At 41.6% G+C, this 15,869-nt stretch overlaps 1 protein-coding gene across 5 annotated transcripts in view; it reads left to right on the plus strand.

Annotated features, from left to right (window-relative positions):
- Positions 1–1,671: 1,671 nt before the first annotated feature.
- Positions 1,672–15,869, plus strand: part of TTBK2 (tau tubulin kinase 2) — a 46,508-nt gene continuing 32,310 nt past the window's right edge. For 3 of the 5 annotated variants that reach the window (XR_014501803.1, XM_083398082.1, XM_083398084.1), the window contains exons 1-5: positions 1,673–2,304; positions 11,112–11,271; positions 12,684–12,831; positions 14,505–14,578; positions 15,555–15,695. Coding sequence is in view for 4 of the 5 variants with exons in the window: in XM_083398082.1 (XP_083254208.1) it covers positions 11,203–11,271; positions 12,684–12,831; positions 14,505–14,578; positions 15,555–15,695 (432 nt within the window). In the remaining variant the exon portion in view is untranslated. Of the gene's footprint in view, positions 2,305–3,190; positions 3,212–11,111; positions 11,272–12,683; positions 12,832–14,504; positions 14,579–15,554; positions 15,696–15,869 lie in introns of those variants that run through there. The other 2 variants (XM_083398085.1, XM_083398083.1) reach the window with 2 other exon arrangements.

Here is a 15,869-nt window from a genome sequence, read left to right on the forward strand (position 1 = left end):
GGGAAAATGCTTAGCTCCACAGTTACATAGAGTATGCATTTACGTATGGTATCAAATGGTAAAATGATAGGGAGAAATATGATGCTTCTCTGTTATTTTATGTTGCACCCTAGTACTTTTAAACAATGGAGGCCTCCTGCATTATCATCTTGAATGAGGTATCATCCCATTTTGGGCAGATTGCAGAACAGTTTCCTACCACCCGAAAGTTCTGTAATATGAATGAACTAATTATAAAATTATAAATATAGATTCTGCCCCCCCCATTTTAAAAATATTTCAATGTTGGTATATTGTAATGTGCTGGAATATAACTTTTAAAAAAGTATGCCAAATTAGCAAAATGTGGTGTAGGCTTCAGGTATGGCAGAGATGCTGCCAGTGAATAAGGTCACATAGAAACCCTGGTCTCCCAGGCAGCCTGGTACACCTGCTCCAGGCCTTGGAGGTCTAAGATGACTGGGGGACCCCCAAAGACCAGCTCCTTTTCCATTTCAGTTTATAACTGAACTCCCTTCCTGGAATCTCAGAAAATCTCTGCACAGGCCTGCTCCCAGGTATAGCACTCTAACCACTACACAACCCAGGGATTTGACTCATGTTCCCTTTCTACTTTAAAAAGCCCTCTATGCACATTTATGTATAAATGTGTTGTGCATATTGGCATTTTAAAAGTCACATTATTTTTGAAACGTAGCTGTTCTGTTCAGAAGCCCCCTTTGCTCCCCAAATTTGTATCTCGAAACAGAGGGCTGGTGGACCATGTTGTTGTTGTTGTTTAGTTGTGTCCGACTCTTTGTGACCCCATGAGCACGCCAGGCACTCCTGTCTTCCACTGCCTCCCGCAGTTTGGTCAAACTCATGCTGGTAGCTTCAAGAACACTGTCCAACCATCTCGTCCTCTGTTGTCCCCTTCTTCTTGTGCCCTCCATCTTTCCCAGCATCAGGGTCTTTTCCAAGGAGTCTTCTCTTCTCATGAGGTGGCCAAGGTATTGGAGCCTCAGCTTCAGGATCTGTCCTTCCAGTGAGCACTCATGGTGGACCATGTTAGGACACAGAAATTTCCTTCCACAAAAATTATGGAAGAACATGGGGCGGTTATCTTTTCAGCCCCTTTCTGTGTGTGTGTCTACTGACATTGGACACTGATGCTGGTTTCTTAATGAGCTTGAGCCCAAGGTTTTTTCTTTGGGTTTTCCCAGCTTACTTTGGATATACCGCATAAACAACTACATATTGCACTTTTTACTAAAGACCCCACCAAAAACATTTTATTTTTCAGTATATTTCCCAGTTTAGTGGCTTCTGCAGCCTTAATCCTGAGTGGCTCATAGCAATAAACATTATCTCCCTTTTTGTTACGGGAAAACAAATGGCTTTTACCAGCGCGTGTTTCGGTACTTTAATATTCCAAAAAAGAGGAAACCCCGGCGTGTAAGAGAACATCGACAGCCATCTGTCAAGCCCCCATGACGCAGCCACCAACCACCAGCTCTCTGCAAGCTACCATTAGGGAAATCCTTAAAAGACCCTTTCCGACAAAGGCCGGGCTAAACTACAATTCCCAGAATTCTCTTCAAACCAGTACGAACAAACTCGCTGGATTCGCCTCATAAGCAAACGTGAGCACAGCGGCGTTTCTAAGAGACGGCCGCCCGCCGGGATGACTGATGGGTCCGCTGTCCAATCTGCTCCACGGGCTCCTCGCGAACGACCCAATAGCGTTTCAAGGCGTCGGAAGGGTGGGCGGGCACCCTTGAGGGAATAGCTGGCTCACTGGCCCTTGGATGGAGGGCAAGGGAAAAGGAGGGGGCTTGTTGCGAAGGTAGAGCGAGCGAGGAGCGAGGGGGACGGGCCAGTCGCGTCCTGCGGGGACTGCAGCTGAGGCGGCGGAGAGTTGGCGACGAAGCGGTTAACCCTGCAGCGACAGAGACAACGGCCGTTCGGCGACTGCCGCTGAGCCGCTGACTGGATTGCCTGTCGCCTCCGTTAGCTGCCCCGCCCGCCGGTCTTGCGCCTCGCGGCTCTCTCCCTGCGCCTAGTCCGGCCCGCAGTCACCATAGAGACAGCGGAGGCGACGACGGCGCCGCTTGCTCGCAAGCCATGGGCAGGAGCCTGCTGCTGGGCTGCGCCGGGCTGAACCGGAGGGCGCCGTGGGACAACCGGTAATATCGCCTCTCCCCCCGCCCCCCCGCTACCACCTCAGCCGCGTTTCCTTCTCTCCTCGGAGGCCCTCGAGAGGAAGAGTGAACCCCGCGCCGGCCTCGCTCTGAGGGGGAAGGAGCGCCGGCCGCCGCGTTCCAGGTAGGCGCTTCCCCTCAGGGACTGGCGAGCGGGGCATGGGGTGGGGGAGCGCGGTCGTCACCCGGCCTTGGGCCTCCCCCAGCCAGCGAAAGGCCGCTTCGGCGGGGTGTGCGCAAGTGCCGCCGGCCCGCCTGGTCGGGGGTGGGGGCGGCGGGAGGGATGCTGCTTCGGAGGCGCCGGGGGGGGGGTTGGCGGGGCCTCGCGGGATGCGCCTCTGGTAGAGCTTAATAGCGGAGGGAGCAGCGGCGGGTTTTTGGGATCGGAGGAGGAGGCTACACGGAGGGTAACCTTCAGAGCATCAGTAAATCACCCGTAATTTCGTCCCGCCGGTTATCTATCCCGGTTTTCTGTGCAGGGGCAGGAGGGGGGCGGGGATGCTGCATTATTAGGGGGGGCGGAATCATCTCCCAGCCTCGGATGGGAGAAGATCTGGCAGCGCTTGGCCACTTCTGGTGTGTCTTCTCCTAAGGCCCCCTCTGTTCGCTTTGCAGGGTTGGGGAGCGGGGGAGCTGCTCGTTGTGGGTGTTTGGTAACTGGGCAGCAGCGGTGAGGCGCATCGCAGAAGTTTCCTGCCTGGTACCGATGAAATGGCAAGTGATGCTCTCGCGGTTTGAGAGCGGTTCTGCTGCAAAAATATAGGCTCTGCGGGGTGGTGGGAAAAGAGCTCTTTCGCTTATTTCGGCAAAGGTCTGGCTTTCCCTGCCTTTCTTTCATTGCTCCCCGAGGGGAAAACTAGGCTGCTTGACTTGTAAATCTGCTAATGTTGATGCTTCTGTGTTTCCTTTAGTCATACAAATATGCTCTGGCATACAGGCAGATGGAGGCTGAGGCTAAACATTGCCGCTGCTATCAGCAGTTGCATGAAGATATGAATACAGATACATAGACTTTCTTTTAAAAGAGAGAGGTATGGTCCTCTGCCAGAGATCTTTAAAGAGACCAACTGCCAGCAATGGGTGTAGAGAAAATCTGCTAGAGAGGGTTGGCAATGTTGTGTCTTTCTGCCCTGAAACAGCAAGAGGGATGGTTAAATGATACTTAACCTTAAGTATAGCACCAAGTATTGGTGGGTTTCAGAATGTTGCTAAAATATAGATGCTTTGAGATTAGCATTTTCTGTTAGTAACAGTAAGATATATCACAGATATATCCTACCATACAAGTTATTTAAGACTAATATGTGTAGATTACTTCAGATTTTAAAAAATAATCAAGCAGTTTATAAATTTCTTGAAATAAATAAACTTGCTCTGATGTTGGTTAGTCAGGAAATAGTTATTTTAGGCTATAGCAGGTAATGTTTTAAATTTGCTTCTATGATTGGGACATACCAAATGGTTTTTAAGCCAGCAATTGTTATTCTTATAAAGATTATATACATTTCACATTTTTTGCTTAGTGTGGTCTTGACCTTTTGTGTTTATTGTTGTCGTTTGTTCAGAAATAAGCCCCACTGAGATAAACTGGATATACTCCCAGGTAACTGTGCATAGGGTTGCAGCCCAAGGTGTGTAAAATGAGATAAAGTAATTTTTTTCTGATGTATTTAAACCAGTCATTGAAAATGCATTTGCAGAGAAGTATCAAATGAACCACAACAATGAAGGTGAATATTTTAAAGGACCTGTAACTTTCAAAAACCTTTGCAGTATATTTTATATATTGTGTCATCTAGAATACTTTTTTTTGCCCGACCACAATGTTGAAAACTTTCATGGTGAAAGCAGTGAAGTAAAGAATATGACAGAATAGCACTTACCTAGAGAAAGAGAGTCTGATATTAGTGCAAAATATCCTGCACTATATCAAATGTTCTTGGCACTGATAATCAATATTTAAATTATAAGTGAGATGTGCCAAGGCTTGAGTTTACATAAATTTCTGTGAGTAGCTGTTTCAAAATATTTTCAGTGGGATTCTTTCTTTAAATGTTTGGAACTGATCCCTGGTCTCTGATCAAGTCTTGTGAATAGTAATCTTGCCTTCCTTTGGTTGTGTGCTCATATGGGAAGTAGAAGAAACTTATGCAGTTTTGTCCCAAGACAAAAGAGAAAAAATATCATAATAATGAAAGACAGTATTTGGCATCACTTGTTCTCTTGGGGTTCAAAAAAGCAAGGGAGCTTTGAAGTCCTTTAGACTGAAGAAACCATGTGGAAAACAAGGGATGGGATGCTTTACTTGTCTGGGCTTTAAGGTTTTGTGGGGGGCAGGTACTGGAAGGGATTCTTGCAGAATCTGAATGGGTGGGATGTACTGTGTGTGTCTTCTAACACGTCCATTCAAGAAAAAATGATGCACAAAATGGGGTTGGTGTGAAGGTTAAAGGTAAAGGGACCCTTGACCATTAGGTCCGGTCGCGGACGACTCTGGGGTTGCGGCACTCATCTCGCTTTATTGGCCAAGGGAGCCGGCGTACAACGTCCGGGTCATGTGGCCAGCATGACTAAGCCGCTTCTGGTGAACCAGAGCAGTGCACGGAAACGCCGTTTACCTTCCCCCCCAGAGTGGTACCTATTTATCTACTTGCACTGGCATGCTTTCAAACTGCTAGGTTGGTAGGAGCTGGGACCGAACAACGGGAGCTCACCCCATCGCGGGGATTCGAACCGTCGACCTTCTGATCGGCAAGCCCTAGGCTCTGTGGTTTAACCCACCGCGCCACCCGCTGTGAAGGTTAGGATGCAGCTTATACCTCCTTGACACTGTCTTCTTAGGGAAAACATCTCCATACTTTTAAGAACTGAGTTTGGAGTAAACAAGTTGCACAATGCATCCTAATTTAGTAAGAAAAGCGTAAAACACTTCCTAGGCTGGTAAAATACAAAGAATATATTTTTGGAACTTAATAGACTTTTTTATCGGATAAAAGCTTGGTTAAATACAAACAGATTATAACTTGTTCAGAATGACTACCGTGTTCCAGTTCACCAGTTTGTCTGTGACTGTATCTCTCAGCTGACGAAAATTTTAATCTGACTGATGTGATCTGTTCTAAGTGTAAGGTTCACATGACCTTACTAAAAACACAGCCCTAGAGTTTTATTTTAGGAGTGGTGGCGGTGGCAGCAGAATACAATTATTACAAGTTGCAAAACAGAAAGCTGGTGTGTTATAATGGCTTGACATAAACTATGCAGTACATTGATTTATTCCTTGTTTTTCTGTTGGATAAGCTGTGTCTAGCATCTCTTAAAGAGACAGAACATTGGGTTTTTTAAATAGCTTTGGAAGAATTTCAGTGTTCATATATTGCTGGTTTTTAATTAGAATTAATGATTACTTGGGCCATAAAAACATGTTGCCCCCCCCCACCCCTGCCAGTAACATTTGAAAAATGTTACATTGCTTTAAGTTTATTGGAAACATATATTGTAAAATGATCTGCTAGTGCTAGTGTGTTGGGTTTCTTTTTTGGATAGTACACTGGATGGAATATGTCAATACTTTTCAGTAAAAAGATTCCTTCTGCCCCAATTCTGGTTTGAATCCTGAGATCTTATGAACAGAACTTAATTCATAAGACACTTGCTGGTAGAACTGGAGGAGGCCTTTCTTGCTGTGGAGGACAAGTGTGGGACTGTGGGGAAAAGGTTGAGTTGACTTCCTCCTTCTGCAAGTGGAAATCTCAGCTGGAGCAAAGCCCTTTCCATAAGCAGAAGGAGCCCTTTCTTCTATTCATGGAAGGGCAACTGTAGACCCAAGCATATTTTCCTAAATTTAAGATTAATTGTACTTCTTATAGCCTTAATGATTCACCTTTGCATCTTGGTATGTAGCATTAGTTTCTTGTGGTGTGGAAGGAGTTGCATTGTGGTGAGGATTGTAGTGGCCTGATGTGGCTCTGATTTCATTGCCTGATTGGGCAATGAAATGTCATTCAACGTGGATGTGCTTGCTGGCAAAAGTGAGTGGGGTCTAGGCATGTCCACACTTATTCTGTATGAATTGTGATGTAATATGGAAGGCATTACAGCTCACTGAGGAGAACCTATTTTGTTTACAAAACTAGAAATCTCTCTTCTTTCTCAAGAGTGGTGTGGGTTTTTAAAATAATATATTCATGGAAAATTCAGTGTGGAGATAGCAGTAGTACTGATGCTGCAATACTGTAATTAAAAGAACTGTTAACTGGTTCCTCATGTCCAAGGAAGCTTTTGGCTTGGATTTTCAAAAGCCATTTGTGATAAAGTGTAGGAATGTTGTGTTCAAAGGGAGCGACATCAGAACTTTCATTGGGAATGAGCTAGCTCTTGGATACATCTTTGGATGATGGCTACATTCTTTAGTATTAATTACTTGAAAAATAGTGTCTGTATTAGCTGGCATATAACAAAAACAATAGGCTGGATGAAAATCAGTAAACTAAAATGGAATTGCTATAATAAAGAGGTGTTGTGGGATGTAGTTCTTATATCCAGGAACTGGCTGCACACCTTGCTTTAGAGGGGCTTGCCTTCTCCTTGAGGGGTCAGGTATGTAGACTGGTGATACTTCAAGATCCAGCTTCATAACTGAGCCCATATGGCCTCAGTGGCACCAAGTGCCGTGTCCTTTTCCAGCTTCAATTAGTTTATTGGCTATGGCCATTCCTTCACAAGAGATGGCTTTGCCATAGTGATGCATGCCCTGGTAAGCTCCTGTTTTGGTTACTATAATGTGTTTTGTGTTGGGGTGCCCAAGAAGTTGAGATGGAAGCAGCAGTTCATGCAGGACATACTGTAAGATTGTTGACTAGTTCATCCAAATGAAATCTCATCATACTGATTCTGAGGGAGTTACACTGCCTGCCTATATGCTTCTGGGCTGTATTCAAATTGCTGGTGCTGTTTACCATAAAGTGATAAACAGCTTGGGGTCCAAAGATCTCCATAGCTTATCTCCATACCATCCTGTCCATGCCCTAAGATATTCCAAGGAGCTCTTCTCTGTGTACAAATGGTTGGGGGATATGTAGTGACTTTTTCCTGGGCACATCCAGAATTTTAGTATATTATTTTTTGGTGATAGGATTGCCTGCTCTATTGTTTTAGCTGCTCAAACTGTTCGCATTGGTTTTATGGTTGCCTTTTATTCTATGTGATTTTATAAATTTAAATTTTGTACCCTGTTCTGGGATCTATCAAGTTGAAGGACAGGCTATAAATATTCTTAAACAAAATAACACAATGCTCAATAGGGGATTTTGCTGTTTTGTAAAGGTGACTGCAGTGTTTCCTTTCCTAATAGGTTAAAAGGGATTGATCCTTTTCTTAATAGCTTCCCAGATTATTGTTTTTGGGCTTCTTGTTCTTCTATCTCTACATTTGTAAGACTGTTTATTTTTATTCACCACCTGTCATTAAATATTGAGAATGCTAAAACAATGGTCACAACATTTCTGGTAGTTGATTAGATGGTTAGTTTAAATAGTTGTCCATAAATGCAGTAGGTGCTACAGATATGTGAAATCATGGTTATAAATAGTATCTGTAGTTCTTTCACACTCCTCTATATGGAGGTCAAGCAAAGTCAGTTAAATCTGAGAGGAAAAAATTATTGTGATTCTTGCATTGGTAGTCTGCCTGTGGTTTCAATAAATATAAACCATGGATTTCTTTTCTTTCTTGTTTATGAGTGAGCAAGAATCATTAAGAATTGTCTGCTCCAAAGTAGTATGTATGGAAATATTATGTTGAACTTGTATTAGTTATTGTACAACAAATCTCCAAAGTTCAGCAATATGTTATGGGAGAAACAAACCTATGGTGCCTTAATACTGGTGGAATGTTAGCTTAGTGAAGTCAGGATTCTACATGTGCTTAGGAGAAAAGGCAAAATGATATTGCTTTAAACTACAGAAAATGTAGTAACACTCTGTGTACATATGCACACAGCATCTGTGGCAACATTGCTGACACATACTAATTGTAGCTTGGTGCATCATCACCGTTTCATCAATCATGCATAGAAGCAACCAATCAGTGCATGGTGATGGTAGAATGTCCCCAATCAATGCATAGTGATGGCAGAATGTCTCCAAGGCATCATTCCACTACTTAGGTGGTCACAAATCCACCAAACTGCATTCAGCAGTGTAAATCATCATGACACATCCCAGCATGACCCTGGCAACAGTCACTTTTCAGGCATATTTGCCGACAGGGTTTGAAATCCTCCTATATCTCTTCCATGCAATAAAGCACATTTTTTTTGGACAGGAACACAAACAATAGCTTCAACAAGCCACAGTTCCTCATATTCATATGAAATGGGAACTGACAGTTTGTTGCGAACAGCAAGTAGAAGCTTTGGTCTCCTCCCTTTGTGCATGGAGGAGGAGTCCATAAGCCCGATACAAGTGCCCATTCACATTCATAACAATATATATTTTTTTATTAACAAAATTTAAATACCACTTGATTTTAGTAAAGCCTCTAAGTTGTTCACAAGAAATAGTAAAACTATCAATAAAAACAGTTAAAACATTTAAAAATAATTAAAATTAACATTAAAAAAAATGCATTTCAACATCAACTCAGTTGGTTAGAGTGTGGTGCTGATAATGCCAAGGTTGCATGTTTGATCCCCATAAGGGACAGCTGCATATTCCTGCATCGCAGGGGGTTGGACTTGATGATTCTCAGGGTCCCTTCCAACTCTACGATTCTATGCTTCTATATGTCTGCATAGGCCTACCTAAACAAAAACGTTTTAAGCAGGCTCCAAAAAGAGTATAGTGAAGGCATTTGTCTGATGTCAGTAGGCAGGTAGTATAGGTAATGCCATGCTAAAAGATAAATTTCTTAGAGCTGCAGAATGAGTATTGTGCAGCACACATAAAAGTGCCAATTCTTCAGATTGAAGCATGGGAACCACTCACCCACAGTGCCTCCATTTTGCCAGCGTTGTGGCACCACTGTGTCCAGGTACCAGTCCAGGAGCTGTGTGGCCTCTCCTGATTCAGATGTTATGGAGATATAGTAGTAGTAATAATAATAATAATAATAATAATTCATTTCTTATACCCCACACATCTGACTGGGTTACCGCAGCCACTCTGGGCAGCTTCCAACAAAATGTAAAAGAACAAAATGTCACACATTAAAAGCTTCCCAAAACAAGGCTGTCTACGAAAAGTCATATAATTGTTTAGTTCTTTGATATCTGACAGGAAGGCGTTCCACAGGGTGGATGCAATAACTGAGAAGGCCCTCTGCCTGTTTCCCTGTAACTTCACTTCTCTCAATGAGGGAACTGCCAGAAGGCCCTTGGAGCTGGGGACCTCAGTGTCCAAGCTGAACAATGGGGGTGGAGATGCTCCTTCAGGTATACAGAGCTGAAGCTGTTTAGGACTTGACCTTTAAACACCAAGACTTTGAATTGTGCTTGGATATGAAAATTATGCAGTCTATTGTTATAACTTCTTCTAAACATCCTTCACCCAATGAAACATCCTTCAGCTTGGTTGCAGTTTGTGGAGCTGCAGGCAGTTTTCAAAACAGTTGAGTCAACAGTTGGAGCTCAAGTGTTGAAAAAATTGTGATGGATATGAGAAACCATTATAGGGGTTGTTCTGTGGCTCATCATCTTTGGCCTCTTTTGGTATAATATAGGTGCAAAGCTTGTTTCACTTGCCTTGCCATCACCAATAGCTAGGCGCATTTTGCCTCAGTCTTTAAAGTGTGCCTTACAGTAGTTCAGCCTGGATACTGCTAGTGCATGGGCAACTGAGACAGGCTCCATGCTCTCCAGATAGTCTCAGTTGGTATATCAGCTTAAGCTGGTAAAAAACACTTCTGGCCGTTGTTGCTACTTGAGTTTTCCCAATTTTTCCAGCTGCATATTGCATCCTTCTATGGGAGTGCACTCCTGTGCAAACTTACCCACTCACAATATCTCTGTCAATAGCAATTGGCCTAGTGAGCTACTAAAGCTGTGGAAGATCTCTTTGTTTATATATAAGCACCTGACCCTACTGGTGAATTGCCTCCAAGATTAAGTTGCTGCACATGAGCTGTAGATTTGCTATCAATGGGTATCTGACACCTACAATAATTTTTGCGTCAATAATAGTGTGAGTATTTTTCTCCATTGAATTGTATAGTGGTTTCTCCTGTAGCTGTCAACGATCCATTATTGATAGAAGGTATATTTTGTCCTATTATATAAGTTGTAATACAGCTTTCTTAAAGGAGAAAATAATCTATTTCAATGGACTTCATAGTGAGTGTGGTCTGGCGGGGGATAAGAAACTCTTACCAATCTCTGATGAAATAATTTGGTGTTGAAGGTCAGAGAGGAGTTAGAATAAAGGAAAGCTGATATGGTAAGGGTTTATGTAGAGAACACAACCTTGGCCATGACCTCATTTTTTTAGCCTTATACAAGTCAATGGTTCTCAGCTTAACCCTCCTGCATATAGTATGGGGTGTTAAAAGGATCATGGATTATCCACAGGGGTGTTACAAGAATTAGTTTGATGTGTATGAAAGAATTGAGAAGAATTAATGTTATATTCTAATGTTGCTCATTTGAGGCAGGGATAACACCCTTCAACTGGCATAAAGCTTTACAACTTTTTAAAAGGTATCTGTTGCAGATACTTTTATTTCTAAAGGAACGTACTTACACACACAGCAGAAAGCTGACTTCACTACGTAAAAGATTTTAAAATATTTTTGTTTCGTTTGAAATTTTATTTCAGTTCTGAATTGTAAAATTGAAAAATAACTTTCTTACAATAGAGTTAGGAAGGTATTCATTTTGCCATTTTTTAATTATCAAGTTCTCATGAACTTGATAAGTATTGCTGTTTATCTTTATAGCCTCTGCTTAAATGGAAGCCACCTTTGGGAGCTGGATGGTCTCTATTGACGTAGGCTTTGCATAGCAGCTGCACCACCCCAGGAGATTGCAATGAGTGGAGGAGGGGAACAGCCAGATATCCTGAGTGTAGGAGTATTGGTCAAAGAAAGATGGAAAGTGGTAAGTATATTAAATCCTTCTTATTTCCTCCCCAGATATATGAAAGCACTAGACTAAATAAAAAGAAATAAAATTGCAAGGAAGTAAATTGCAAGGGTAAAAGGAAGACATAGTCACAAACTGCATCCTGTTAGCAATATATGAAAGCATAGTAATATAGAATTGGAGAAATTTCCCCGTCTTGGACACCTTTTTTGCAAATAAATACACAAGTTAGCAGTCTCCTTGCCTGTACTTTGGTGTGCTGGTCTTTTCTGGCACACTGATAGTGTCAAATAAAGAAACTCTTTCCTGAGAGTTTATTTGTTTGTAACATTGAGCATAGTGGCTGTAGGTAAGTGATGTGGTTTTCCTCAGCTTGAAAAGCACTTTAAAAAGTGCTGCTGGCTGTTGTTCATCTTTACCTTAATGTGGCCCTGTGGAACAAAAACCTCACATAAGATGCCTGTTACCTGTATTTATAAAAATATTTATATACCGCTGTATTGTAAATATATATCATAGTGGTTTGCAACAATATAAAACAGCAAACAGTAGAATTATAAAAACTTAAAAATAAGTCAAAGAAATTAAAAACAAACATCAGTAGTTTGCATAGGCCCAGCGGAATAGAAACATTTTCAGCAGGCATTTAACAGTTTGCACAAGAAGGCAGCCACTGAATTTATATTGGCATGGTGTTCCACAGGACTGGGCAAATGACACTAAAGCAGTGGTTCTCAAAGTGGTTCTCAAACTGGTGTGGCAGTCACACTGGTGTGGCAGTCACACTGGTGTGGCAGTCACACTGGTGTGACTGAAGAGGATGACAAGTGTCAGCTCTGTTAAAGATGAAATATATTTGTCTTGATGAGGAAATGAGAGTTTATTTGTCTCAAATGAGGCCTAAAATAGATGAGATCACTTGGCAAAGGCAAGCTCACACTTCTTATTGAGTTTGTATACATACTTAAGGTACACATGATAGAGACTTGTTTATAATTTGGGAATGATTTATGTTCTTATGTAGCTGTATTGTTTTATACTTTCTGGATGCCCTATGATCATATTATAAAGGAGTTGTGTTCCGTGTTATAAATCAAGCAATGCTAGGAGTTGTTTCTTTTTGTTTTCCAGTGTATTTCTTATCAATAAAAAATTGGTGTTGTGCGAGCAATTTTTTATTCTGAAAGTGTGGGCCAGAGAAAAAAGTTTGAGAACAACTGTGCTAAAGGCTTGATTTCTTGTCACATTAACAGTAGTTAATAGATTAAGAAATAAAATTTAAAATGAGTCTTACATTAAGTAGGGAAAGAGGTAACCTAATACAGTAACAGATTTAGTGGCTAGATAATATTCATAGTCTAGGCTTGTTAATTCAAAAGTTCTGTATTTTTTAAACAATGCAGAATTAATATTTTTATTCATTACAGTTCAAAAAGATAGGAGGTGGAGGGTTTGGAGAAATTTACGATGCAATGGACTTGCTTACCCGAGACAATGTTGCATTGAAAGTCGAGTCAGCTCAGCAACCAAAGCAGGTTCTGAAAATGGAAGTAGCTGTGTTGAAAAAACTGCAAGGTAAGGAGGATAAAAGATCCTTGTTCTGAATGTATGTCTGATTCTTGGAAATCTGATAGGCTCAGTGTATCAAAGTATACTATATTGGTCAGTATGGATTCCAAATATAATAAGGAAGTATTAAGTGTGCAATCCTGTGCATGTCTATCGAGAAAGAAGCAAGTCCCACTGATATCAGTGGGGCTCACTACCAGGTAAGTGGGTATAGAATTGCAGCATTGTATTGAGGACAAGAATAGGAAAGTTTTACTGATTTTTAAAATAATAATGATTCAAGTTGATGATGTGCCTTAAATCTGAGGTAGGTGAAAAGATGGCAAGTATTGTTCTGAGAGAATGTGCGAGGCAGATTGAGATGTGAACCTATGACTGCTGTCCTTGAAAAACGTTGTGAAATATTTTGATCACCACAAAATCCCTGAGCAACTTCTGAAATTACAGGATGACCTAGCTTACTCTCCCTGGCAGTGTTCCTAAATTTAAATAGTTCTGTAGTAGAGGGAATTCCAACAGGTGTCGTTTGTTCACCTGGTCACCCCAAGAAAGCTTAAGCTGTATGAACATTTTTGATACTCAGCATGTATCACTTTTGATACTCAATATGTATCTGTTCAGGTTTTTGGTTTCATTTTAATAGAGGCATAAATTGTGGCAGAGGCAGAAATTGTGGCAGAACCAAAACAAACCAGAAGAAAAATAAATGTTTTTCAGACCATTAATTTTGTAAGTGTGTCAGTAGTCTTGGTGATAGCTGTCAATTTACCTCATGGGATATTGGGGCCAATGGTGTGATTTGATCCTCGCCACGTGGTCACAGGCCGGAGAGAAGAATTGTGGGAGGCAGGCACGCTCCCCTCTGTTTTTTCCTCCTGCCTGTCGCAGCAGTACGTTTCTCCTCATTCTCCTGCTTCACCTCAGATAAAAAGCTTGTTTCTAATTTAGCAACAAAAAGCATTTTTGTTGCATCTTAGTGGCCATGTTTGCAAATCACAAATTGGGCTTATGCTCAAATACAGGCAGTGGCAAGCCTTCTTATGTTCATCTTCATGCAACATTGTCATGGGGTGAGGTGTTTAAGAGTAACTAAAAAATGTTAGCACTGAAATATGTTTACTTCCATGAATGCTAACAACTTTTGGATAATGAGGCACTGTTTAATTATGAATTGGCACAGAGAATTAGAGACAAAGTGGTTTTTATTTTTGACAAGTTTCTTCTGCATGTCTGAGTTGTTCCTTAAGTTCTGTTTCCTTTTTTTGCCACCCAGAAATGTAAGTAATGAATTTAGGGATTTAGGGAAGCCCTTGGGGAGAGTGGGGTTAGTGAAAAGTAATCTTTCTACCACCTCCTTCCCCAGCAGCTTCCTGAAAAGTCTCTCTTAAGGACTGGGGACCCTTCTGAGTGGGGTGTGCTGGGGTGGAGGGAATTGCTGAAAATAGGGTGGAGGCATGTGCGGTGAGAGGGAGTCTCTGCCCAGTTTTTGGCTTATCTCCCCTTTCAGCCCCCGGAGCCACAGTGCGCCCCATTCAGGAAGGTCCCTTGACTTTTAGGGCAGGCTTCTCTAGAGGAGGTGTTGCCTTCCTCCAACCTCATTTCTGTAGGTGACTCTCTGGATCCAAGCTTGTGAGAAGAAAAATATGGAAACATAAAAAGTGTATATTTTATTTCTGCAGGAAAAGATCATGTCTGCAAATTCATTGGCTGTGGAAGGAATGACAGATTCAACTATGTGGTCATGCAGTTGCAGGTAAGTTTGTTACATTTATTAATTCTCTAAAACACGGGTTGTCTACCTTTTTATACCTACTGCCCACTAATGCATCTTTCTTGATGGTAAATTTTCCTTCCTGCCCACCAGTGCTCGATGGAAGGAGGATTCAGCTTGTGCCGTGGAACCCCCTGCTGCCCACGTAGAATCTTGAAACGCCCACTAGTGGGCGGTAGGGACCAGGTTGACAACCCCTGCTCTAAAAGGATGTTCACAGATATAAATTAAATCTCCACAACCCCCTAAGAAAGAATGTCCAGCTAATGTAACAATGCTTATTTGACAGGAGAAGGGTAAATAGAAACCACAGGCTGTTCTCCATGTGCCTTATCTGAAGCAATTGCAGAGGGTGGCTAAACAAGAATGGGATTTTTTAGTGGTACTTCCATGTCTTTGGAACTCTATCTCCCAGGAAAACGTACATGGCACCATCCTTGTCATTTTTTCGGCACCAGGCTAGTACAGGTTTATTCACCCAGACTGTTGAAGATTAAGTTGACTGCTACTGTGCTGCTCGTCTTTTACAGGTGTAGAATAGTTGTTGTTTTTTTGTATTGTTAGATGTGCAATTTATAAATTTTGTATTGCACATTGCTTTTAATTTGGGTTTTACTTGATTTTACTTATCTTGCTGTTACATTGCTTTGAGACTTCTTTGTGTTTAGCAACTACCAAACTCAATAATAACAACTGCTACTGCTGCTACAACTTACCATGCCTTGTGATCTGGGCCACCTCTTGGAAATTTTTTTTAATAGCTTAATTGATACCCTATTCTCTTCTTGATCAGTTCAATGTAAAGAATAAATCTAATGTTGATTAATTTTGCCCATTATAAAATGATTATGAAAGCTAAATGAAAAAAATAAATATGATTGAAAATGTCTGTCTTCCTGATTTTGGATGGGAAGAGGGAAATTTGCACTGAACGTACTTTACTTTCTTGCTTTTTCAGGGTCGGAACTTGGCCGATCTGCGTCGTAGCCAAACTAGAGGGACCTTCACAATCAGTACTACCTTGCGACTTGGCAAGCAAATTCTAGAGTCTATTGAGAGCATTCATTCTGTTGGTTTTTTACACAGAGATATTAAGCCAGTGAGTTTATCCACAAATTTTGTTAGAGCCAGGAATTTAAGTTGCAACTGTTGTCACTTATTAGGGGGTGATCATGCAGTTAGAACAATCAGAAAATTGGATATAAAACTATTAAGATGACAGTGCATAGTTAAAAAGCTAATCCATGATTGTTTCTTTTATATATTGATTTTC

The sequence above is a fragment of the Podarcis tiliguerta genome (assembly GCF_965153285.1).
Source record: "Podarcis tiliguerta genome assembly, chromosome: 1".
NCBI classification, from domain to species: Eukaryota; Metazoa; Chordata; class Lepidosauria; order Squamata; family Lacertidae; genus Podarcis; species Podarcis tiliguerta.